The 27,500-nt window shown below is 39.2% G+C and overlaps 3 protein-coding genes across 3 annotated transcripts; all 3 read left to right on the forward strand.

Moving 5' to 3' along the window:
• The first annotated feature begins 403 nt into the window (after positions 1–403).
• Positions 404–6,304, forward strand: LOC116262550 (two-component response regulator-like APRR5). The gene is made up of 8 exons (XM_031642008.2): positions 404–981; positions 1,366–1,527; positions 1,625–1,755; positions 1,864–2,019; positions 2,313–2,463; positions 2,589–3,033; positions 4,783–5,620; positions 5,746–6,304. Exons 1-8 carry the CDS (start codon positions 774–776, stop codon positions 5,848–5,850), a joined length of 2,196 nt encoding a protein of 731 aa, XP_031497868.1. The 5' UTR covers positions 404–773; the 3' UTR covers positions 5,851–6,304.
• Positions 6,305–8,138: 1,834 nt separating this feature from the next.
• Positions 8,139–9,147, forward strand: LOC116262833 (NDR1/HIN1-like protein 12). Its single transcript, XM_031642349.2, has one exon. It carries the CDS (start codon positions 8,244–8,246, stop codon positions 8,976–8,978), a length of 735 nt encoding a protein of 244 aa, XP_031498209.1. The 5' UTR covers positions 8,139–8,243; the 3' UTR covers positions 8,979–9,147.
• Positions 9,148–14,092: 4,945 nt separating this feature from the next.
• On the forward strand, positions 14,093–26,806 carry LOC116262527 (long chain base biosynthesis protein 1b). Its single transcript, XM_031641979.2, has 14 exons — positions 14,093–14,197; positions 14,530–14,676; positions 14,774–14,868; positions 15,370–15,461; positions 16,470–16,563; positions 16,645–16,717; positions 16,932–17,064; positions 17,604–17,778; positions 22,916–23,056; positions 23,143–23,238; positions 23,797–23,938; positions 24,570–24,697; positions 24,786–24,958; positions 26,371–26,806. Exons 2-14 carry the CDS (start codon positions 14,571–14,573, stop codon positions 26,378–26,380), a joined length of 1,458 nt encoding a protein of 485 aa, XP_031497839.1. The 5' UTR covers positions 14,093–14,197; positions 14,530–14,570; the 3' UTR covers positions 26,381–26,806.
• The last annotated feature ends 694 nt before the right edge of the window (positions 26,807–27,500 follow it).

The following is a 27,500-nucleotide window of genomic DNA, read 5'->3' on the forward strand; positions in this document are numbered from 1 at the left end:
GAGGTGACGGCATTAACGTGGACGCACTCGTGACTCTGAGCCACAAGAACGCCTGTACCACCGTAGACGGAATATCCAGCCATCGTCCTCCCACGTGTCGGCGCGCCAGCCCTGCGTAACGTTTCCGAATCGATGACGTGGCAGCTGGCGGGAAATAAAATATCTAATGCGCGAAGCACATGAAGGCAACGTGGCGGGAGGGCCAGTGGGGCGAATCGGATCCGTCCACGAAGAGAAGAGCAGAAAAAAATCCGAACCCGGAAAATATCGCGGCCAGTGGATGCCGACGCGCCACCTCGGAGGCGCGGGGCCCGGAGGCGCGGGGCCCGCCGATATCGTGCTGACGTGGAAGATATTCAGCGGGGGCGTCGAAGATATTTTTCCTGGCGGGGGGAGGCGGGGACCCCCCGGGAGCACCACGAGGAAGAAATCTGATCAGGTTTTCGTATGGCGGTTAGCGATTGAATAGCGCTCCGAGAAAAATATCCCAGCCGGAAAAGAAATTTAAAAATTTGACGCTCTTGAGGCTTCTGATATTATTTGGTCCTTCCTTACGTGGATGGTTGGGTGGTTGAAAGAGTTTCAATGAGATCTGATTACCACGGGTTTGAGTTCAGATGCTTTTGATATTTAGACAGAAATCGAGAAGGGGAGAAGGGATTTACGGGATTTTCGTTTTCTGTTGTTGGTGATCTTGAGGGTGAGGTTTGGAGATTTTTGTTGTTGGGTGGGGGAGATTTTTTCTTCCTTTTTTTCTGTTTAGGGATCGATTGATGGGAGAATTGGTGGTGGGTGGGGAGGACTGTAAGGAGATTGTGGAGGAAGAGGTGGGGAATGGGGAGGAGGGGAGGGAGAAGGAGATGATGATGCTGAAGTGGAAGGAGTTTCTTCCCAGGATGATGGTGAGGGTGTTGCTGGTTGAGTTCGACGACTCGACGAGGCAGATCATCACTGCCCTTCTGAGAAAATGTAGTTACGAAGGTGTGTTACTGATTTTCTTTTCTTTTTCTTGGGCTTTTCTTTGGTTCCCCTTTTCTCCTGTGGTTAGCGATTAAATTGCTTGATGGTCCGGTAGAGTCTGTTTCTCTGAAATCTCTTTGGTGGTAGGCTGTTTTCTTTTGAAACGGCCTGTTATAAGAGCATTCTAGTGTTTTTTGTGTTTATCGTTGCCTGTTGCTGCTTCGTTCATGCTGTTCTTCCAGTTTTTTCTTTTCTTCAAGAGGCGTATATATATACTGGCCATATATTTAGTCTGCTTCTTTGAACACAAACCCATGAACTAGTTTTTTAAATTCTCTTCTGAGGGAAAATGTGGAACGTGTAGATATGGACGTCCGATGACCTTTTTCTTTCGGATTTGTGCAGTGTCTGCAGTGCAAGATGGGAAAAGGGCGTGGGAGATACTCAAGGAGAAACCCCTTAGTTTTGATTTGGTTTTGACTGAAGTTTCTTTGCCATCGCTTTCTGGGTTTGCGCTTCTTACCATGATAGTGGAGAATCCTCTCTGCAAAAATATCCCCGTAATAAGTAAGTTTGAATTCATTGTGGAGTCAAGTTTTTCTTAAACATCCTGTTTCTCTCTGTTGCTGACACGATCTTTTTCCCCTCGGGGGATTCCCTTCAGTGATGTCTTCTCATGATTCCATCAATATTGTCTTCAAATGCATGTTACAAGGTGCTTCTGACTTTCTTGTGAAGCCCATCAGGAAGAATGAACTAAGGAACTTGTGGCAGCATGTTTGGAGAAGGCGCTCCGTATGTCATTTCAACTCATAAGTGCAACCCTCTGGCTTTTTCTCCGTATTCTTTTTAACTCCTTGATGGCCCTTCTCATTTTTTATTTTCTTTGACTTGTTCTCTCAGTTCAACGACAGTGCCAGTGGATGCCAAAGTCAAAATCCTGCAGAGCGTAAATCCGAAGCAGTATCTGATAATAACTCTGCAAGCAATCGCTCGAGTGATTATGTTGTTTCTGTTCATAAGAACATTGAAAGTTGTGAGAAGGGGAGTGACACTCAAGTGAGTACTCCAGATAGTTGTAACAATTTTTAAAAAGATGTTTCTTTTCAGTTGGTATGTGGTGTGCTCTATCGTGGAGCTAGTAAGATTGTGGATATGGATTTTGCGAAAAATATGCAGTTCATTCAATAGGGTACACAGATGAAAGATCTGAGAGACTGAAGTATCTTTTTTGTTCTATCTTCCTGTCTTCTGCTTAGTGTCTGTCCATGATATGATTACGGTAGAAAATTTAAAAAAAGGCCAGACCTTCTGAAATAATTTACCATTTTGTTTGCTTTATGTCATTACAGAGCTCATCCACAAGGCCAGAGGAAGCTGAAAGCATTAACATGCAGGTGACAAAAAAGCTCTTACCATCACAGATGGAGCCGGGACTTCGCAAATATCAAGACAGCATAAAAGAGAATGCTAATTGCTTGATGAGGGAGAATGAAGCAGAAGGTAAACAATGATACAAGAATGCATGCATATGCACAAACATATAATTTTTTTTTGGTTTGTGACATACTTCGAACTTCAAACAGATAGAGTGTTGTAGTAAATTAACATTGTGTTGTCTTTTGCAGGTAAATCAATAGGTCGCAGAGATATAAATGTTGGAAGCCACACGAAAACTAAGATGCATTTGCAGGGGAACCATTTACATGAAAGGCACTTAACTGTGGTGGAAAATCTTGGATCATCATCCTGTAGAAAGGCTTCTGTTGCTGTTAGCGGGTCTAACTTATGTGATCCTGAACAGCATAATCCTCCCAGAGAAGCCATTGACTTTCTTGGAGGAATTCGAGATACATCACAAGACAACTGTCCTCAGAATGATGGCATCAACATTCGACATGGTGACCATACTAATTCAGAAGAGAACTCCATGACAAGGGGAAACAAATCCAGTTTTCAACATTGTCCACCATGTGAGCTTTCGTTGAGGAGACCACAACTTAATGGTTGCAATGAACAAGGGGTGGAGGAAAAACATATATTAAATCATTCTAAGGCTTCTCCATTCTTAAGGTGAGACTCTACTCCCTATTTCAAACTAACATCGACTGCTTTTTTGCTGATGATTCTCTCAAGGAGCTTGATAACTTCTCGTTCATTAGTTATTTATTTGTTTAAACGGATTTTTATTTTTTTCCTCTTGTAATGCTGAGTGTGTCAAAACTCAAGGAGCATTTGATGGAAGGATCTTTCCAGAATCTCAGTTTTTTCCTGAAATAGAGGGGCCAAATTTAACCTTTACCTTTCTGGGGGGGTATTTCTTTGGCAGGTGGCCTTGGTTTAGATTTCACTTACTGCAATTTCAAACAGGATTACTGGAATCACTATGAATTGAGTTAATATCGTTCATGGATAAGAAGGTTTGTAGGCATTTGTTTGAAGTATAATTTTGGAACTGTAGATATTTTAATTGACATCTTTGTAAAAGGATATCAATTTTCTCTTCAATTGTTCTGTTCAAATCCTTTGTTGTCAATTATCTTCTTGACAGTTGACATCTGACTGTCAATTCAACTAAGTTTGCTCTATTTTAATATGATAAGATTAATATTACCATTTATTCAAATATTTATTCAGGATGAATGCCTGCCCATGGTAACTTGAGAACAATAAAAGTTGGACAGAGGCATTGTTGATTGGAGGGGAACAACTGGGTTCGTCTGAAATGGAATGGGAGTAACTAAAAAATTTAGGTATGGGCAGCATCTGATTTAACTATGACAAGCTTGAAAACCATCTCTGTTCAGGCAAATGGCAATTTACATAGGCATAAGTATGCTTCAACCACATGCTTATTATGGTTGTGTAGCACCTGGTAGCCTTGTTTTGATATTCCTTTCAGGAGGTTTAGATGTCCTGTATTTATTTTGTTTATTTCTTTCTATTGGTTTTCTAATTTATAAAGGTTCACACTAAGCGCCATCATTAATATTGGAAAAGACTTATTGTTCACATCCTAATCCTGATATATTATGAGAAACTCTACACTTTCATGTTGCAAAGAATCTTGATGATCATGAAAAAGTTAAAGCATTTTGGCCTTCTATCCTTGTATGAACAATCAGGGGCCAGTCATACCTTACATCTACATGTACAAAGTGCTCATAAAATGGTGATGGAAATCGTATCTTCAATAATGATATAGTCAAAAGAGTGGAACGTACTCTTCCTCTGATTTAGTTCATGAATTTAGTCAATGTCATCCACGTCTGTGGAATCTTCACACCTATTGCATCTCTGCTATGATTGACTTGTCATTGAATATTAAGTACGTTGCTGAGCAGATTTTATTGCGTTCAAAGCATAACTGCATGCACCGCTCTTTGGTTAGTTAATGTATGATCTCATCCTTACATGGATAATTCAACCATAAAGCAAATAAATACTAGGATTAGCGTGAATTTCAGTTTAAAATCCAATTATGCGAGTGCCAACATTGAAGTAAGTTTAGTCCTCCTAGATCTTTTGCTCATCCTCCATGTTGGAGTTATGTTCCATCTTTAACCAAATGGAACCTTGTCAATCTTGTCAGGTTGAGAAACTAACTTTAGAAAGAAGAATGAGCCACAAAATTTCCTTGTTCTTTTTTTTGTTTTCACTTCTTGATGACTATTAAAAGAATTGGTTTATACACATTGGAGCATTAATATCTTTCTGATACTCGACCATTTGGGTTATTCATGTGTCAGATTTGGTTGCCAATTTTTGTGACCAGAACATGACAACCTTTTGTAGGGAACTCACATTTCATAATTCATGCAGGTATGGTAACAGGAGTGTCCTGCCTGGTGCTCCAGTATCTTGCTTCAGTCCAGAGCCTAAACAAGGGGAAGGTGAATGTCATTCCTATGCGCCTACAGAAAGTGAACACAATACTCGCTCAGGAAATGTATTTTCACCGAGGCCAATTAAATGGAGCAATCTGAATCGGAATGAAATTTCATCGGATGGCAGAGAGGGTGACGCAAGTGCCCATTCCAAAGGTGCTTGTCTAAGCAATGGAACTGTGCCAGAAGAAGCAACATTTCCCTGTTCACGTTTTGGAATTGTACCTATGCTAGTGCCTGTTGGAGGCTTGAACCTTGATGGTTTAGGGCCTGGATATGGAACCACCATGCAACCAGTATTTTATGCTCAACAAGTCCCTCCTCCGTGGAGTAATACTGACAAGTTGGAAGCCAATCAGCAAAAAGGATTCCCACAATTTGATCACCAGCTCAGACAGGGCAAGCCTGAGCATCTGCATCACTTGGGCAAGTGTGACGCTACCCCTCTTGAAACTCAACTTTCAAACAAAGCAGACGCTGTCTTGGGAAATGATGAAGATCCTGGGTTTGCTTCTGCTTCATGCGAGAGTGAAAGTAGCTTCTGCAATTGTGGCGTGAAGCATCATAGTGTCAGCAACTCCGGGAATGTTTCCAATGGAAACAATGGGAATATCAGTGCAGCAGACGTTGCGGATGCCACAACAAAAGGTGGTAAGGACATGCAGTTTTTGAACAGTGGTGTTGGATCTTTGGAACATAATCGCTTAGCACAGAGAGAGGCAGCTCTCACAAAATTTCGACTGAAGAGGAAAGAAAGGTGTTTTGAGAAAAAGGTGAGTTGTTAATTCAGCTTTGGTTGTTTGATCGGCTTATGATGTCATCTTTTCACCATGCTGGTCACATTGTAGCGGCAGTACTTTTGTCATTCATTTGAGAAGCGATCAAATTGCTTTTGCAGGTTCGGTACCAAAGCAGGAAAATACTTGCTGAGCAACGACCAAGAGTGAAGGGCCAGTTTGTTCGCCAACTGCCTAATGACTCGACACCTATGCAGGTCGATTGATATATCTGCGTGGTCCATCAATTGCTGGATTGCTTGTGAGAGGCCTCTTTGCTCCCTGTGGTTGCAGTCAAGTGATGCCACCGAGTCAATGAAGAATGACCTCAAGCTGGAGTTACTGCTACAGGATGCCAGCGTTACATCATTTGACTTCTCCAGCCTTTGGCGTTGGTATTGAGTGCCATCACTATAGTGGCAGCTTCCTTAGAAATGTGTGCAGTGTGTGCAATAGAAAGAGTGCCCATTTGCTAGTGATCGACTAGCAGCTGGTCTGCTGCTCCGACTTTTTGAGCTTTTTCTGTAAACGTCGTCTAAAGTAATCTTCTACTCAGCATAAGGCGTCGTAGGTTTTTTGTGCATCCCTTTCAGTTTTCTCAGTGACCTGACTAGAGTATATGATTTGCCTGTATCTTTTCCCGATTCACATGTTCAAATCAGATACCATGCGTGACCTCAACATGTATTCTGTAGTGTGTTACCTAACATTCTCACTCTTCAGTAGCAAGAAAATGACGACGGAAGGTAATATTCGTAGTCTTCTCCATCCCTTAAGAAGTCAAGCAAGCAATCTGAATGGGCCCCGAGAGACTGGGAGCAATAACAATTACTTTTGTTGCCAATGGTGGTTTCTGTTGTTGGATCAAGGTCCAGGTGTGATCGTTTGTAGATTGACTGTGTTTCTTCTTGTGACAGGGTCTGGAAGTTCCAGAATGTTCAGACCATAGTGTGAACCTTACTCAAATAGCTTGTCCTAGCTTCTGAAATTGTAGTTAAAAGTTACTCGAGTTTCTCTCAAGTTTCTCTCTAGTTATGGAACGCCATCTTAATCTGCACTCTGTAAGGCAATGTTATACCATGAGCACTTTGACGACCATGCGCTTTCTCATTATCTCTTATATACATACATACACGTATAACCTCACAGCTATACTTTACTAAAAAATGTCGCTCCATAAACAGCCTCCCTCCCTCTGCTGGAGGCCTCCCTGTCGCCCTTTGATCGCTTCTCTGGCGCGGGAGGGGCCACGGGAAGAAGGGCGTCTCGTATTGCAACTCCTTCTAGGAAGGCGGAGGCCGACCCCTCCCCCATCGCCGGCGGGGGTGTTGGGTTGCTGCCCCTCTGTCGACGAGAGGAGGAGCAGCGGGGAGGCTTCCGACAGCCCTTCCTCTCAAAAAATGGGGAAGCTAGAAGCCTCTCCCTTCCCTTCGTTCAGAGTGGGAGGAGGCGTGATGAAAGAAAAGACAGTTACAAAGTTTAAACAATTAAATTTGCTCCACAGTGGGATAAATATGCTTAGAAAAGAATGAAAGAAGAGAAGGAGATGAACAGAAGAAGCTAGAGAATATCGAAAACACAAGCCACCGTTTCACAAAACTTTGTAAAAGCAAAGGCTCGTTCACAGGGGTCCATTACTCCATACGCTAGGAGATCAAAAAATTTTCTCCCACATTTTTTCTCTGCTTTTTGCATTCCAGACCCTTCCCTGAAATGCTTTTGATGATGAGGTTTTGTGTAAATAAGACACCGCAATCTTTTTTTTTTTTTTTTGGTAGATATGAAATCCAATGTTATGTTTACCCTGTGGGCCGCACATGAAAGGCTTCATCAAACACGCCTACCTTTAATTGTTAAGCACGAACCTAAAGGGATGTGAAGTTCGTATTGATGATGCAAACACACCCTTAATACCTTTTAATTATTACGTACCAATCTAAAGGGATGCGAAATTGAGCTAGAAACTTTATTTTTCTTTTTTATGGATGAACGACTCGCAGGGAGTTTAAAGGTAGCCATGGCATGCACGCTTTTGAAAAACACAATTCACTTTTCCTTTATCTATGTATAAAGGGATGAACAAGAATAGCTGTAGATCAAATCTTGCTTATTATTATGTAAAACATCCATCAGTTGTTTTATTATACTTAAAATCCATTTCTTTCATATGTCTTATGCTTTTTTATTTTATATTACAAAAGGATAAAGCCCTTTGGCATGTCTTTCTCACTCAAGGCTACAGCTCGATCGGCTACTTTGTATGTTCATTTTAGTCAGTATTTTTTTTTTAAACATTTAAGAAAATATGTTAGTGCGACCTCTATAACGGTTAGTGTCTTACGAACTAATATTCCAATAGAAAATGATAAAGAAAAAACTTATACAGATATATACGAGCCCACAAGTATTGACCGATACGGTGTTTCATTTAAGTTTCCGATTCGAGCTACAGACATATATTCCAAACACCCAGTGAGTTAGATCTCTCGCTTCAATTGACAAAAATATTCCGTTGCTTTTTCCTTTACCGTCGGGCCTTGCCAACCCGCCGTCACCCTTAGCCTTTATCTTCAGAAGCCAACCCTTCTAAACACAACTGCAACTCTCTGCAAACGCGACAATGGCAGGGGAAGGAGAAGGCCCGAGAGAAAACTTAACAGGACAGGATCAGAATGATGGCGACACCAAGAAAAATAAGGGCGTCGAGACGGAATCGCCAATACGCGACCACCGCCACCACCAACGAGGGCAACCGCCAAGGCGGCGCTCTCGTCCTCCGCCGCAGGCACTCCGCTGCTCCCTCTGCTTGTTCCTGGTGGCGCTCCTTCTCCTGATGGGCATCACCACCCTCATCGTCTGGCTAGTGTACCGCCCCCACCGGCCACGCTTCAACGTCCAGGCGGCCGCCGTGTACGAGCTCAACGCCACCGCCCTCACCACCATCACCGCCAGCATGCAGTTCACCGTCGCCGCCCGCAACCCCAACAAGCGCTCAAGCGCCGAGTTCCGCAACATCTACGCCTTCGTCTCCTTCCGCGACCAGGCCATCACGGCGAACACGCCGCTGCCCGACCTGAACCTTGCCGCCAAGAGTACCGTCGTCATCTCCCCGATTCTGGGTGGTGGGTTCGTACCCATCTCGCCCGAGGTGTCCAGTGGGCTCGCCATGGCCGAGGCCTACGGGCTTGTGCCCATGAGGTGGATCCTCCAGGGTAGGCTCAGATGGAGGTCCGGGGTCTTCAAAAGTGGGTTCTATGGGATCTATGTCAAGTGTGATGTAATGGTGGGTTTGAAGCCTGGGTTGGCCGGTCAGGTGCCCCTCCTGGGTGCACCCGATTGTGCTGTGGATCTCTGAAAGGCTGATTCAAATTCGTGATTATGGTCCCACTTGAATCTGTAACAGCTGCTACTGTTTTCTCTTCTGGTTGCTGCCAATCCATTGAAGGATTCGAACCAGACTGTATTATTATGTTCCTACATTATGGTGTTTCAGTTTATTGCTTAAAGTGTGTTTTGGTACGTAATTTTCTTTCTGACAAGTTTGGTGGTATATATATGAAAATTGAATGACCATATTCTAGTTTTTCAAAGTTACCCAATCATCTAACCAAGATGGAAGAGAAAGATGGAAGAGAGAAATATTATATCAGTTTCCAATTAGCTTGTCCAATTTACTGATCATGAGCTTGCATTGTTTTGATTTCCTTCGGGGTTGCTTTGCTTTCCAAAGGAGCAGTTCAAATTTGCACATTAGTTCACAGCACCGACAGGGAAGATGGTGGATCGACTTCCAATTTCCCGCAGCCCTTTTTGGTGATGCATGCTATTCTTGTGAAGCAAAAAATTTTAGTTGGGGATGATTCCCTGTTAAAATTTTAAATAGCACTTATATGTAAAAAAAAAACATAATTAATGAAGTTTTTATATGTAAATAAAGTAGATTTTGTGGGTTGATATGGATGCCCACACCAGCTACAACATTGCTCCGCCTCTGCACCAGCTCAATTCCAGAGTTTTATCAGTGGTTCTATTAAGTGCTTTGATATTTGAAAGGCTGCTTCACTGGGGAAAAAAAAGTAAAAGTGGTTACATGAATATGAATTTAAAGTTAAGATCTGGATTAAAATCGAGATGCTTTTGACTGCATAGGCCCATACAATGTGTGGATGATGATTAAGATGACTGGGAAAAGTTTGTTAGTGGAGAATATTGTGAAGGTGGAGACGATGCTTCATCTTGAACTTCCTCCCAATTTGAAGTACAAAGGAAAGGAATATGCCTCCTCTTTTTTTTTATTTTTTTGGGTTTTACTTTATAGTAAGGAACCCTTGAAGAAGAAAAACGAAGCAACTGGTGGATATAAGGAATAACGTAGATTAGATTTCATAGATGCTATTTTTTTGGACCGTAAATGGTGGAATCATGACACTCAAATGAATATAATGTACGCACCTCACCTAGGTCTCGATGCAGCCCAAAACCTTAGGAGCAGTAGAAAATGACACATACAAAGATCTATGAACATTCATCTATGGATTTTTATCCATGGACAAAAAAAGTCCATCGTGTATGAATAGGACAGACACATATCCACGACAATGTCTCACCATGTTTGATTGGTGCTTGATTGGTGCATGGATAAAAATGGGTTGACAAAAAATATTACCCTTGTAAATACATGTTACTTATACAAACACATTCTACGATGCTATTTAATAGCGAAAAAAGCAAGAGTCCCACAAAATAGCCACGCCACCACCACAATAATCTTCAAATCAGTGTTTTCATTTCCATCAACATTTTCGTATATATACATGACATTTTTATATGTATCCATAGACAAAAAGCTGCATATTAATAGAAACAAACAAATACATGAAGGTTAAATGGTCATATAACATTCATGATTAGTAAACTGAAAAGATGTTTAACACTTAAACAACTAAGCAAAAGAGATCTGATAGTCCATAAGCTTAGTGCAGTCCACATACCAAATGGGTAGGTTTTAAGTACAAACCCAAAATAGGAAGACAATGAAGCAAACCTGGAGTTGCTACCGTAGAGGTGAAAGGGAGCTGCTGCCTGAGGAAGTTCCGCTGCTTCACAGAAGGGACGAAGGCTCTGTGCTGCGGAGGGACAAAGGCTGTGAGGAAACGATGAGTTCGAGGAGCGGAAGAGCGGGAGAGGTGCCGAAGGGAGAAGGTGTTGAATAGTGGTCATCTAATACTCTCCCCCTTTGTAAAAACACAACACTTTTAGTTCCAGTAATCTATCACTTCTCATGAGCTTCGCACCGGTGAGAAGATTATTTGGAAAATTGAAATGAAATGTACACGTTCTATATTCCTTATTGGTTTTTTCTCATTTTCGTCGCTGATCATAGCTAAGATGGCATCACCCGTAGAAGAACAGATGATCTTCAGCTTACAGTTTACAGATAAAATCAAAGGTGGACATTGAAAAGCTGTTTCTTTTGTTTTTTGCTTTCCATGGCAAAATATTATGGGCATTGGATACTTCCACAACAAAGTGGGCAGCGGATCGAATCCCAAGGACTGCCTTTGGGGGCCCAAAGAATGGATGCTCGTCTCTTTTATTCTTAACTTTGTGCAGATTGAAGTTCAGTCACCAATAAAATATGAATTTTGAGGAGGAAAAGGCCTTCATGCACGATCATAGAGTAGGCTTCAATAGTTATTGAAGCTTCTTTCCTTTGATAGGAAGTACCAGATCTTTCTTAACTTGAGAATTTTATCAATTTTATCGTACTGAGTTGGATCTTGATCCAACAACTAATACAATTTGTTGTATCATATAATAAGAGAGCCAAGCACCAACTTTTAACTATTTTTAAAATGTTTTAAGATTTTTCTATTTTAAGTATTTATTATATAATTTTCTCATTAATTTTTTTTATGAAATGACTTTTTAAGACTCTTGGTCAATTCAGTTGAAATTGTGTTAAGCAAGATGAATATTTCATCTTATTGCACAACACCTTGCTGTTCACTCCATCTCTCCAAGATATCAGAAACAACGAGTCAAGCCATCCACAAATTAGCAGTCCTGCCGACTTGTTCACAAAGCCAATTTTCACGGCAATGCAATAAACTTCCGGCCAAACTCAAAGAAGGTAAAGCTGATAACAACTTCATGCAAGAAACGAATCAAAAGAATTTGAGTCTACTCAATATCAGTTCAAAACCAATAATGTTTTCATGCTTTTGCTTACTAAATATATGTCATATAAAAGAGTGAACAGAATTATTTGGCTTAATTAACCTAATAATATGGGGTTCCATTGACGTTTGTGCAATGTCAGATATGATGAAGGTGTGGGCAAGGGTATCGTGTAACAGTACCTTACAAGCAACCCTAGTCGTCTCTCCAGTTCTTCCACTTACCTTTTAAAGAATTTGGATTCTCATGATTTGAGCACACAAATGAAAATCCTACTGCCCTGGTGAGAGCCGAAGCCCCTTCCTCCATGTGCCCAAGGTCAGGGCCGCATCAATGGCTAGGCTCGATTTTAACCGAGCCGAGCCCACATGACTTGAGCTCGATTTTCAATTTTCACTTGATTGGTCTGTAGGGGAGCCTTTGAAACGCTTTGGTATTGCTTCTGGATCAGAATATAAATAAAGAATTAGAGCACAAGGAGCCATCTTGTCATCTTTTGTGTACGTGATCGAGTTCATTTCTTAACTCAAACTCGACTTGTTTAATAAACGAGTCGAGCTCGAATCAAGTCCATAGAGCGAGTTCGAGTCAAACTCGAAATTAGATTGACTCGTTGAACAGTCCCAGGCATAGGCACCTTTGCCACTCAAGCCAGTGCACCAATAGGAAATTTTTGTGACCATGACAGGAAGACATAACAGGATCCAATCTGACATCTTTATGTGAATGGATAAGATGGGGCTGGGTTTGGACCACACCGGCTCCTGTTTCCATAAAACCCTAAGTTTCTGGATACTTGGGTGCAAAAGTTTGGACGATATGGATCTGAGATGCAACAAGGTCATAGGGAATTTTACTGAATAATGTCTCTATGTCTACTTGATCTGATATCCAAACCTTCCTTATACAATTGTATACCCAGAAAGTGCCCAAATATTGCTTCCATTTCTTGAAAGATTGGGTTAGTTTAGTGAAAGATGCATGTTGCAAATGGGTCGGATTTGGTATGGAGCTTGTACTGCATTTGGTTTCAATCTAACTTACTAAGCTGACCCCGGTCCGACCCGTTTCTATCCCCAATATTTATGCACAGATTGGCTAGCTTTCTCTCGTTGCAATGGAGTCCTGGAAAATTAGGTTCAACTACGGTGAACAACGAGTCGAGCTCGACTCGTTAAAGCTTGGCTTGTGAAGGAGTTCGAGCCGAGTCATTTCCTTAATGAGTCGAGATTCGTGAAGGAGTTGGAGTCGAGTCATTTGCTTAACAAGTCGAGCTCGAGTTCATGAGTCGATTAATTCAAAAAATCGAGTTGAATTCGACCTCAACTCGTAACTGCCGAATTGAACTCGAGCCATAATCAAGTCGATATATTCAAACGAGTTTACGAGTTTGTCGAGCCTTAATTAAGTCGAGCTCGAACTCAACACGTAACTATGAATATCAATTATTTTCAAACGAGTTTGTCAAACTTTAATCGAGTCAAGCTCGAGCTCAATACGTAACAATGAATATCAATTCTATTTAAACGAGTTTGTCGAGTCTTAATCGAACCGAGTCGAGCTCGAGCTGCTTCCGTCGAGATTTTCTCGAGCTCGAGGTTCCATTAGTCGAGCCGAGCTTGAGCTGACTGAACTCGGGCTCGACTCAGCTCGTGTTCACCTCTACCGTTCAACGTTCCACGATATATATATATATATATATATATATATATATATATATATATATATATATATATATATATATATATATATATATATCTATATATATATATATATATAAAATATAATATAAACGAAAATCCTCCAACCATCATCTCGAGCATTAAGCATATCACATATGCAATACATTGTACAATATGCTATGAGAGATCAAAAGATTTCTCATTGCAAAATCGTATGGAGAAAAACACAAATTACATACACATATTAAACACACATTTAATAGTTCATTACCTAATGAATCTTTCCGTCCTAATTTTGTATCCAAGAGTTATCTATATTTATCAAATTTATTCCTACCTAAATCACATGGAAATGCGATTTAAATTGGCAACCAATCTGGATCCCTTTTTCATTGTACATCCAAATCCATTTATTTAAATTTTAAATGTAGAACTGAATCTGAATTTCATGATGTTGAGAATCGAATTTCAAATATACCAATATTGGAAAAAAATTTATTCGGAACCGAATTCGAATCCAATTGGGTGTCATTTTTTTTAACTGAACTAATCTGATTTCTTAATTGAATAATTTTATTTTCATATTCGAGCAGCCACTTAATTTGTGGATTAATTAAATAACGAAAAGCCTCCCTCTCTCTCTCTCTCTCTCTCTCTCTTTCTCTCTCATTTTCGTGCTTCCCGCAAAATTTCTGGCGAAGGTTTCCCACAGGTAGGCGAGGCAGTCGATTTTCCCAACTTTTCTCTGTTTCTTATTTTGCCGGTTGTTCTAGTTTCCTGACTCTCGTGAATGGTGGGAAAAACCTTCTTGATTGCGGCGGTGAATTGATTTTCCCGACGAAAATCAAACTTTGCCTTTCCCGATTTTCCGTTTCTCTTTTCTACAACCGGCGTATATCCCAATTCCTGAAAGTGGAATCGAGCAATACCGGACTTCGTCGTGCCTGGCGGGCGAGATCGAAATCCCACGCGTGGATCCAGGACGATCGAGCTTAAATCTGGCTTTCCTGGCGTTGAATTGACTATTATTTTTGCTATTTGTAGCTTCGTTTTGTGGGGACTTGAGCCACCGAGTCTTCGATGCGATGGCGTCCGCTGTTACGAGTATGGCTGCCGAGGCGTTCGATCGAGTCGCAGCCGTGTTGGACGTGCCTTTCGCTCGTGCCGTCGTCTTCGGAGTGCACATCGATGGTGAGAATTGTTTGTCAGGTTTCGTTGTTTGGGAATTTGATATAGATTTATTGTAGTTTTGAGGCATTCTGACATTTTGGGGGCTTTGCGGTCGAAGGGCATCTGGTGGTAGATGCCATACTGGTGGCCGCGATTGTGTTCTTGCTTCTGCAGAAGAGTTACAAGCCCCCAAAGAAGCCACTTACCGAGAAGGTGCATTCTTAATATTTTACACTCTCTCTTTTATCAATTTTGGTCAGTTTCTTTAGTGGAATTTGAATTATAAGTCATATGACGAACTCGTTTTATTGTGATTAATGCTTCATTCTCTTACATCATGAACGGTTTCAACAATAAGCGATCGATGGATAGGCAGAGGAACTTATTGAACGATATCATTTGGTCTGCTGTTCTTTCTGCATTGAACTAAAGTTGAAGAAAACTGTGTCGGAAAAATTGTTGTTCCAGGCGATTTTGTCTTTAGAGAGAAGAGGCAGACTAACCTATCTTTTTGTTTGCTCAGTCTAACTTCCTCGGGAAAAATCTTTTAAAACCATCCTCCTCTTCCATTGCAAAAAGAAGAGTGGGTCCTTAGATTAAAAATGAAGTCGAATGTCTATTCGACAACTCTTTTGTCCTGGGAGGAAATGTCCTAGGAAATTGAACAACTTTCTGGAAATGGTTAGCTGATGCATGCATATTGACTTTATGCAGGAGATAGACCAGCTTTGTGAAGAATGGGTCCCCGAACCCCTTCATCCGCCCATTACAGAAGAGATGGGTTATGAACCGCCAATCCTTGAGAGGTGGATTTGCTATTTATTTTCAGATTTTTTTTTTCTTTTCCTCTTTTCCATGCGGCTTCTGCTCCTTTTTTCTGTATATAAGTTCTCCAGGCAAGATCTTGCCTTTGTTACTGTACATAAAGGCATGGTTCGTAGCAATTGTATCTTGATTGATTCTTATTCTGTGTCAGATTTGGTTTAGCCTCCAATTACATCGAACATTATTATTTTGATGTATGAAGTACTATGAACTTATTTAGAAAACTACGACACTTGAATTTCTACATGGTTTCATCTACAGTCCCCGAAATTGAAGCTTGGCATCATTTATTTTTAAATCTTTTTCCAAGCAGATGCCCTTTGATATGAAGATGAGTATTTGCTTAATTGGCTGCAAAGCTTTTCAGTTGATGCTATGGTCACATTTCCTGATAATGATGCCGATAGTAACGAAGCTAAGCTTGTATTTATTTTGAATTTTGTTTTCCTTGGGAAAGTCTTAGAAATTTAACTGTTTATATTAAAAATAATGCAACTATGAGGTTTTCATCAAAGATTACAATGAAACAAAAAAAATGCTTTAAATGTATAAACAAAGGATTTTTTTTCAAGAGTGAATATTGTTTGTCACAGTATTTCAAAAATATTGAAAATATTTGTTTTGTTAATTATAGTGATCTTATTAATAAAACCTGATAATTGCGATTATCCCTTGAAAACACTAAATCCACAATCCTTTGATGCCTCTGAAGAAGTTGGCAACCGATTGCCATTCGGCAATAAAATGTCTCGGAATCCTCTGCTTTGCTTCTTCTTACCTATTTTTTACCTTTTCTGTTTATTTGGAAAGTCAATCTTTTCTGATACAGAATCTGACACAAACCAGTTATTTTCTTGGGATGTGATAACTGATAACTATGTTCTGCTAAGCTGGAAATGTTCTTGGTGAAAAAGTCATATTTTTTTCTCCATGATCATTGGGATCCAGAAAATATCACTCGTTTGTTCATGAATCTTTTCCTTATGCAGTGCTGCTGGACCTCATACAATAGTCAATGGCAAGGAAACTGTGAACTTCGCATCAGCCAATTATCTTGGACTTATAGGAAATGAAAAAGTGATGGTGAGTAAAACACTATTTTTTTATAATGTAAGTGTCTTGTAACTTTCTTAGTGAAGGGTCAAAACTCCAATTTTATTCCAGGAATCATGTACGGCCGCTTTGGAGAAGTATGGTGTTGGGTCATGTGGTCCTCGAGGTTTCTATGGGACAATAGGTATAACTTTTGTTCATCTCATTTCACTCAGGAAGTTTATTATTCCACATGGCTCTTGCAAAGAGAAAATATACAAATTCATTTAAACGTTTGTTTTATTATCCATGATTTTGTCTGTCTTGTTCATAATGATAATCTAGTGGTATTAGAACACAGTGAAATTTATTTTATGAAGTTACATCTGTAGTTAATTATCAATTTTCTTGTCCTTTAGATACACACCTTGATTGTGAAGCCACAATTGCAAACTTCTTGGGGACTCCTGACTCAATTTTGTATTCCTATGGTATTTCTGCTGCTTTCAGTGCCATTCCAGCATTTTGCAAGAAGGGCGACATTGTCATTGCGTGAGTATGGAAATTTTCACATTGTAGCATGTCTTTAAATCATTATGTATGCAAAAAATTTTATGATGGTCCTGCTACAGTTATCACACTTTTTGTGGCTAATAAAATCATTGCTTGAGCTGTGGAATACATTTGTGCATATGTGCTGAAACACATTTTTTGGGCTTTCTGTTTGAATGAAAGTAGGATGTTTATCATCATTGCTAGCATGTTTTAAACTGAAATTTCATACTATAAGTTATTAATGTTATAGGGAGATAAACTCCTGCAGCAATTATATGCTCCATTGCTGTTTGAGTTTTTGGTGGTGGTTCATGGCTCTACCTTCTGGGGAATTGCTACTGTCATCCATGTGGTGCTTGTAACTAAATCGGTATCTTAATAATGGCAATTCGATGGCTGAATTAATTAGTTTCAACGATTCTTGTGTTCTTTTTAACTAAGTTAGTATCTTACTATCACAATTGGATGACTGCACTAATTAGTTTTTGCTATTGGATGTGTTATGAACTGATTCTGTGTGATGACATTATATGCAGTGATGAAGGTGTGCACTGGGCGATACAAAATGGTCTTTATCTATCTAGAAGCACTATTAAGTTTTTCAAGCACAATGATATGAAGTCATTGGAAAGTTTAATGGAGAAAATTACGAAGGAAAATCAGCGAGTGAAAAAGTTGCGTCGTTATATAGTTGTTGAAGCTATATACCAGGTAAAGTTTGTTATGAAAAGATCCTTGTAGGCATTTCATTTCAACTATTTGGGAAGTTTTTTAGCACACACATAACCCATTGAGGAAAGCATTTCAACATATTATTTGCTTAGATACTTGTACGGGTACGGGTACCGGTACGAGTACGGACCATTTTCAAAAAATTTGGGTACAGAGGTACGGCCGTACACACACGGGCATATATATATATATATATATATATATATATAAAAATATATATATATATAAATTTCAAACAAAATAACATATATATCAAAAAATTGCAAACAGAATAAAATCATGGTCCAAAACACAGTATGGAAGTAATTAACGTACAATTATACAAACATGTCAGCTTTCTTGATTCTCCCCAGTCGCATCATGAAGATTAGAAGGAGCAACAGGTTCTGTAAGGTCCATGTTAAAAGCATGCAAATCATGTTCTCCTTCAAGTTCCACATCAATGTCCTCTGGATTAACATCCCAATACTTGGATGATCCTGAACTGCAAGTTGCAACAATTTCTTTTACAACATGAAGAGGTTGGAGTGGACATAAACTAAATCATGTATACATATCAAAGATACAAAAAGAAAGAAATACCTGTAATCATTTGAAGTACGTGAAAGTAAGCGTAGGTTGGAGTGGACATAAACTAAATCTTCTGCTCGCTTACTAGTTAGCTTATTTCTCTTCATGTTGTGAATTTGAGAATAAGTGCTTCAATTTCTTTCACAACATGAAGAGGTTGCAGGTTGAGATAATAACTTCAGCGCAAGTTGTTGGAGATTTGGTGTCGATGCTCCAAAACACAACCACCAATTAACAGGATCTTCTTCATCTCTTGCCATTGCAGCTTGTATTGAATCATTTCTTCCACCAGAGAAGCTCGCAAACTCATTATTTATTATCTTTAACCGATGAAAATCAGAATATAGTCTTCCCAAACATATCTCCCTATTTTTTGATATTTCTGGATCTCGATTAGGAGGAACACGACCAATACCTCCTGTCAACCATGTTTGTCCATAATATTTGGGATTTAAAGAGTCTGCCATACAATGCAAAGGGTTATTGATTTTGTTCCATCTTCTTACTAAAATTCTATACACATGATCGAAAAACTCTGAATCATTAAGTGCAACATTCTTCTTCTCATGTCTAAAAATGATGTTTTGAATTTTTTCAATCATGTTATCCCACATATCATAAACTTTATGAAGCATGGGCCCTTCTTTATCAACTTCTCTCAGCATCTACCAAATAGGCTCTGTAAACTGCAGAAAATATGTAACTTTATCTCACCATTCATCTTCTAAAATGCATTTTTTAATTTCTTGAGCCTTCACGATGTTATCATTCTGATAAAACTCCCAATCATTGTCAGTCACCATAAGTGTTAATGCATGTTTCACCTGCTTTATTCTTTTTATCATTACGATAATGGATGCAAAACGAGTCTCTGCTACCTTCAACAATTTCAAATCAGAATGCCTATTAAATAGAGCAAGAGCATTGTTGTGGTTTACAACAAAATTTCTGATGTTTCTGACATCATGCTCAAGCTCCTCAATCCATGAACACAAGAAACCAGTATTTGGATCATCTTTTGATGGGTTGCAAATACTTTTAAGTGCTAGATTTATACTGTGTGCCACACAAAGAGTCCAGAATATGTGACTATACTTGGGATCACTTGCTAAATTCATTCCTGCTCGTTGGTAAACTGGAGCATTATCAGTAATAAGTTGCACAACATTATCTTCACCCACTTCTTTGATGACTTCTATAAATAGCCCTTTTAAATACTCAGCATCTTTATACTCCCCAGATGCATCAACACATTTCAAGAAGATTGGTCCATCAAGCGAATAAGCAATAAAATTTATTAGTGGCCGCCTTTGTATATTAGTCCACCCGTCAGAAACAATGGATACTCCATATTGTATCCACGAAAATTTCTTCTTCTCTAATAATTTTTCAATGTTTGCCTTCTCTTCTGCAAGAATTACTGTTCTTAACTTCTCTGAACTCGGAGGTACATAACCACTCAAACTGCAATTAGCCAAACCTGTAACAACATCTTTCCAATAAGGACTTCTGGCTACATTAAAAGGAAGTGAATTTGCAAAAAAGAACCTTCCGATCCTTCTATCCATCTCCGCCCTTCCCATATTATTGAATGCTTGTGCTAATGTTTTTCTTTTCTTTGAAGGATCTTCACCTCCTTCAGTAGCATAAAGAGGAATAGACACACTTGATCTTGATGAAGATTTCTTCGTCTCAGCTTCTTCTTGTTCTTTTTTGAATATCTTGATCTCCTCGTTGGTAACTTTTGGGCATGGTCTAATTCCAACGCCAGAAATATGCAACAAATGCGCCTTGCAACGTGTATAAGAGCCCGTGAACATCATATCACAAAATTTGCAAGAAAACATTACATTCCCACCACCACCTGGTCCTTTTGATAGTTTCTTCACATAGCGCCAAAGAGGCTGAGATGGATTATCCTTCTCTACTGTAGCGGTATTAACACTACCACTGCTGCTTTCTAGATTCTCACTTCCTGTAGGAGGCAGTATTTCTTTTCCTTTATCAGCCATTACAACTTATGTCTGAACAGAACCTAGCAAATGAGCTGCAACTGCAACACATAACCAATAAAAACAGGGATCATTCGAAATAGATGAATCCTCTCATGAAACAATATATCACAGTACAACGGCTCTACATGTAGCACTCATTCAGTACAACGGCATGAGTGCAACACTCATGCACATGCCCTGCCGGCAAATGCAATCCACATTCAACAATATTCTATGACAGTGAAGAATGAAAAGGCCTCATATTCTAAGACATTGAAGAATGAAAAGGAGGCCTCTATTATATTCTCTGAATCTCTGGCTTACCAGGAAGAAGATCAAGTTTATTATGAAAACACACAAAAAAGCTGCAAATCACATTGACACATACAAATAAACACACAAAACACATGAGGAAGCGGCTGAGCTATAAATCGTCGGCTAGCCTCTCGGATAGATTGGGAGAGAGATTTGAAACCCTCTCGGGTAGAGAAAGGGCGAGCCAGAGGGAGGGGTGTTGGGTTTTCACTTTTAGGCGATGAGTTTTCTGCACACACAACCCATCGCCGGTCGTCGCCGGCGGCGAAGGCAGGGGTGGAGCCGATGAAAATGAAAACAAAAAATGAAAAAAACGTCACAGTCACCTCCTGCCGTCACTGCTGTCGTCGCCGCTGCCGTCGCCGTTCCGCCCTGCGTTCGCCACCCCTGCCGTCGCCTGTTGCCGCTGCTTCGTTGCCGGAGAGAGACGAGAGGTAAAGAGTCGTAACTCGTAAGACAGAAACGAAAGGGTTTCGTTTTACTTTTTTTTTTTAACGTCAAAATGATTTTTAACGTTAAAATGAAATAAACGTTAAAAAAATGGACAACATTGGACTCGGTCAATGGTGACCGTGTCCAATTTTGGACGGATATGGCCTCCGGTACGTTGACCGTACTCGGTACAGTCAACGCGTACCGGAGCCGTACCCAGCCCCGTACCGGTACCAGTATCGGTAGGGTACGCCTCCTTTGGAGGCGTACCCGTGTATCATATATATATATATATATATATATATATATATATATATATATATATGTATATATATCTTAGTGCTCATGGAATATCATAACTATGATGACCATGTGGACTGATTATAACCTGTCTAAGCAACTTGATCGATAATTCACTGTGGACTGACTATAAACTGTCTAATCAACTTGATTCATGATTCATATGGTATCATGTCTAAGATTATATTTTAAAGTCAAAGTACTAGCTATCATCTTAGTGATAAAAAGTTCGTTTGCATGCCCATCCAGCTGAGCCTAGATCCTATGTAAAATTACCTTTTTTTTTTGTATTCTTTCTCGGATTTTACCTTTATTCTTTTTCATTTACCCCTTTCTCCTTTTTTGCCTTTTTTTTTTGTTCATTACTGTTTTTGGTCACCACAGCCTAATGCTTTTGACTGTTTAGGTTGTGATTCACTCTTTAAAAAATGTAACTTTGCACGTAGCATCTTGTGAACCATCAATCAACTTGATTGGATGCAGTTAATCTTCATTTTTTACTTAATTCACATATTCTATAAACCATTATATATGTACATATATAATTATATATGCATATTATATATGATACTTCTAAAATATTTGCACTGCAAAAATATGAATACTATGAGGACTGTATAGAGCCATTTGATCTTTTGAATGGATCGTTTTGGACTTGCCATCTCTCTCTTTCTATATATCTGTATCTATATGTAAAAGAGAGGTATGTGGTTGAAATGGAGTAGCTTTAGGTATGATTTTACATCTCTCTCTTTCTTAATTACTCTTGGTTATGATTTTACATTTGATATCTTTTGTACATTAAAATGGAGTAATAACTCATATGTTAGTTTTCATTTGATGGGAGTTGATTCTGAAGTTGAATATATTTTTATGCATATTAATTTTTTGATGATTATGATGGTATTCTATTTTAGCTATTATCATAGAGTAAATTTTTCATGTTAGACACTTCTGCGTCATGTACAATAGCCACTTTGAATTTTCAATAAAATAGAAGTTAGGTGCAACTTGAAGGGCCATTGATCTTAGGCCTGATATGGTTCGTAGGTTACTGCATTTTAACATCCTATCACAATTTGATGCTTCCTTCTTTTGAGTGTATTAGGTGTTGAGGCACAATGTCCTCTGTACGCACAAAAACCTGAGAGTCTTCATGACAAAATCGGTGGCCTTGATGAGTTTAACTTCACTGCATCATCTTTAGTCTAGCTAAAGCACTCAAGAGGAAATGTCTGCTAGTATTTCAGTTTGGAAGTGGTTTGATCTCATCATCTGAATTTTATGTTACTTTTTGTGCTTACAATCTTGTTAAAATTTTCAGTATGATATTATCTTTGGTAGCCGGATTTCATGGAGAATTATAGATATGCTTTATGGAGAATTATAGATATGTTTTAAAGCATGTGATTCACTTTTTTTTTTGCCCTGTTTTTTATATCAAATTTTTGTAAGATACTGTGCAGCATTCTATATTGAAGGATCGTTTTGGTACATACTTGCAGAATTCAGGCCAAATTGCTCCGTTAGATGAAATAATCAGGTTAAAAGAAAAGTATCGCTTCCGAGTATTAGTAGAAGAAAGCAATTCATTCGGTGTACTTGGAAAATCTGGGCGCGGCTTGACAGAGTATTTTGGAGTTCCTGTAAGTGATGTGGTGGATGGTCTAGTCAACTTCTTGCTGTTCTCATGTTGTTTCTTGTGATTGGCAAGTTGTTTGTGACAATGTAGGTTGAGAAAATCGATATCATCACTGCTTCCATGGGACACGCATTAGCTACTGATGGTGGATTTTGCACTGGTAGTGTCAGAGTTGTTGATCATCAGGTAAATATCTTTGGTTTCTGAACCTTCACTTAAAGTTCAAAGATAAATTAGAAGATAAATACCACTTGAGACAGCAAATACTAGTAACCCAGGATGTTATCTTGAGAGTTTTACAATCCAAAGCACCCAATACATGTTTCATGGATAAAAATATGTGCATGAAGTATGACGCCAATATGCTTGGTGAAACCAGGCAATTTTGAAAGACGGGGACATAAAAATATGACCTGCATGCATCACACATCATGCTGGCTTGCATGTATGCATTCATAACTTGGCATTTGTTGCATCTTGGAGCTATCAAGCACATTTTTGTTGGTCATCCTTTGAGTAAACCAGGTCTTATATTTGTAATCAAGCGAAAGATGGAAAGAATCAGACAAATTGCAACTTGGATATGGGCAGTCTAGCATATCTTTTGTAGCCCTCTAGCACTCCCTTTTACCTGCAGCCCTTGACACAAACACCACGTATAGACAAAATTGTAATCTTTTGGTTGCTCTATCTTTTATTGTTGAACGCCCAGGAGATTGATGCATTGATAACTTGATCTTGCAGCGCCTCAGCAGTTCTGGTTATGTTTTTTCTGCATCTTTGCCTCCATATCTTGCAAGTGCTGCAATAACTGCTATCAATGTTTTGGAGGAAAATCCAATGTTGCTGTCAAGGCTGAGGGATAATATTAGTCTCCTACACAAAGGTCTTTGTCAAGCCTCTTTCTCTCTGTGTGTGTGTGTGTGTGCACGCGTGCCTTGGCTTTGGCATGATATAAACTATATAAATTCTCTACCATACAGGTGCTTACATATATGGAAATCCAGAACATGTTTGGAAACTTTGCTAACTTCTGTCTGCAAGTTAATTTTCCATAGTTTTCTCTGTTTTGTTAATCTTATTCTGTTGAATACATGCTAGGCATCTACCGTTTTTAGGTTAAATAACAGCATAGATGGCATCTTTGTAGATATGGACTGAAATAGGATAACAAACCTTTGTTCTGTTAATATCAGGCTTCTACTCTTTTAGGTTAAGTTCTGAGGAGGCAATTTAATGGACTGAATACAACCTTCAGATTGTGTTGAAATTTTCTGAAATTTTCTTTGCTTGCACTTCTTGCTTTGGTTCTTTTATGTTGCCCTTTAGAGTGTAAAAATGACCTCTCTTTAACTGTCATGGTCAATGTTTCCATATCTAGGTGCATCCCTTGTTCGCTGTAAAAGCTTAATTTGTTGATTGATGGATGTACTGACCCTGGCCACCTTGACATTGTTAATTTGTTGCATTTACGTATAGATGTCTGAGTCTCTTTATGCTTGACTTGGGTTCTGCAGGTTTGTCAGACATACGGGGACTTGTCATTACCAGCCATCCTCTGTCACCTATTGTCTTTCTTAAATTAAAGAATTCAACTGGATCTTTCAAGGGTGATTTGCAGTTACTTGAGGATATAGCAGAACGTGTAAAATAACTGATCTATTATGTATTTATCCTTCAGAATTTTTTGGATAACTGGTTATCCAGCCTTACAATCTAAATTGTTCCATCAGGTGCTTAGAGAAGATTGTGTACTTCTTGCTGTTTCGAAAAGGTCAGCACTTGATCATTGCCTTCTTCCTGCTGGGATTCGTTTGTTTGTTTCTGCTGCACACTCGGAGACAGACCTGTTGAAGGCATCAGAATCACTGAAGCAAGTTGCCAAATCTGTCTTCTCGGATGACTTGTAAGTTTTGCTTTGGCTGATTACTTTTCAATATTCACCACACTCCTGGAATCTGTTGGTTGAATTGGTGCATATGAATCACATCCAGTCAGAATGTGGTCACAGATAGGAACAGAAGAATGTCGCTGTCCACATGTAAAAAGTAGAGTTAGTCCTCTAGATTGGTCTGATTCACTAGAAGTTGGTCTGAAACATTCTTTTCTTCTGATGCTGCTGACAGAAATGCAGTTGTACCATGTTCTTATCTATTGCTTGATTCAAACCAACTATGCTTTGCAATTTTGTTTAGTTGATTAATTCATTTGTTATGATTGACGACTTCCAAAGATCCATTCCTTGCTTTTGAAGCGGGGATAGAGTTTTCTCTTGCAATGCCCACATGCCATATCTTTTAATTGTCTTAGTGGATTTCATAAATCTGAAATAGAAAAGTGTTATTGTTTATTTTTTCAAAATCCAAAAGATATTTGCAAACTTTACCGGATGGAACCATGTGGACATTCACGTGATGTATACATATAGAAGAAAATTTTCACATTCATTTGACTGAACTGCACTCAAGTATTTTAGCTGTGGGAGAACATAACATGGATTGTGGCGGGTGCAATCAATCAGAACCATTTCCTTGGGAGAAATGAGTCTACAGTAAGCTTTATCAGTGGAATGTCTTGTTAGGCTGCCTAGTTTCAAGTGTCATTGTAATGCTTTTATGATTCCTCTTTACACTTCCCATAACAAATTGCTCCTCCATCAACCCAATTTGCACCACCTCCCTTCTCCTTTTCATCTCATGTCAGGCTATAGTGCTCAGTTCTTGATCCACATAGCATCATTTTTCTCCCTTCTCATGCTGCTCTACGATTTCATGTTATGCTGAAGTTGTTCTTTCTCCTCCTCACGACCCCTTTCCTACAAATTATGTTTTGAAGTTTTTTTTTTTTTTCCAAGTAAAATTGTCCATGTCTTCTTGTAAGGTTCCCTTGGGAACTTTTATTATTTATCTGCTTGTCAATTCTTGGAGTTCTTCAAAGGCAACTTATGTTTTGGGCTAATTAACAATGTGCATGGGTTGGTCCTGAAGGTGTGTTTGATACACGGCCAAAAGTACACCCTCATTCATGTTTCTCTGGACTTCTGTTTTGGGCATATCTTATTTTTCACGAAGTCTTAGATAAGGCTATCTGCCTCAAGTACTGCAAAATATTTTCCTTGATTCCTTGGTCGATATTTTATTTGTTGATCCATAGCCTGAGGTTTTGGGTGTGGTAAAATTAAAATTGTTTTGGCGGCTGTAAAGAGTAATTGTTTTAACGATTGTGGCATGTGGAGTTTGTTTGTCTTTCCATTTATATCATTACTTTTTAGGATTTTCCTATTATTTGAGTTTGTTGATGGTTGGGTTGGTGTTCTAGGGGCTGCTAATGATAGGAAGAGTAAGTTGGGGTAAGAAGCGGTAAGATCAGGATCAACTCGGGTCCAATTTCTCTGAAATGTTGTAGATTGTGCTGTGGCACTTGCCAAGCTGGTGGTCTCAACATGGTGGAGGCACGCTGTGAATGGAGTTTGCCAAACTGTTATCAGCTGCAGTTGACTTTCCTAGTTACACTGGTGTTTCTGCTGTATCTCCCTCAGGTTGCATGTTAGGCTTATCTGAATTTGTGAAGCATCAAGGTTGTTTTGTTGGCACAACTGTGACTGCGACTCTGAAGAATTATGATTGAGTCCTATAGGATAAATGGCAGTTCTAATCTTATAGATAGTTTAAGATTCTTTATAGCAATTGAGCGAACATGAATGTGATTCTTTTTGACGGTAAATTTTTATTTCGGCCAATTGTGTTTTCTGGTATCTCCTGTTGGAAAAAGTGAATGGTACTAGATGCAAGTATTTTTTTTTGTGAAAGTTTGGGAATTTCATTGTGCGGGGGTAATGTTACTCTGACAATACAAGATAATAATTTTAAGGGGTGCAAAAACCTGTTATACATCCATTAGATGGTCGTATCACTCAATGCTTGATGTAGGATGGCTAGTTTTAAGAATTTTGAAAAACTCAACATTTTAATAAGGCAAAGATTTAACCTGGAAACTAAAGAAGAATGCATTAAAAGTTATGAAGGCCACCAATGCCCACATGTACATCTTGAAGTTTATTCGTATTCAATCGAGACGCCTGCTGGAGTGGTTCTTTGAATTTATTAAGAAGCATTTACAGGAATGAGTGGAGAAAATAGTGAACAAAAGTGGTGCAGCCTGCAGAGGGAGCTCAAAACTACCCTACCGGGTTTTAAAACCTTTCCTGGTTGCATGAAACCACTGGAACACAATTCCCGTAGCTAACATCCAATCGCTCCGCTATCCTTTGCACGCTATTCTGACATCTTTACATGTTCGTTACATCAAGGGACTGCAGGCTTCAGCGGCTCACCCATCTGTTGTGTATATAGAATTCTTCTGCGGCTCACAGCAAAACCTTTGAGGGTTCAGAAGTTGTATTGCGTTCAAATTTCTTCCTCGTTTGACAGCTCCAGAGCAATCTTTTC

This window comes from Nymphaea colorata, chromosome 10 (genome assembly GCF_008831285.2).
Source record: "Nymphaea colorata isolate Beijing-Zhang1983 chromosome 10, ASM883128v2, whole genome shotgun sequence".
Taxonomy (NCBI): Eukaryota; Viridiplantae; Streptophyta; class Magnoliopsida; order Nymphaeales; family Nymphaeaceae; genus Nymphaea; species Nymphaea colorata.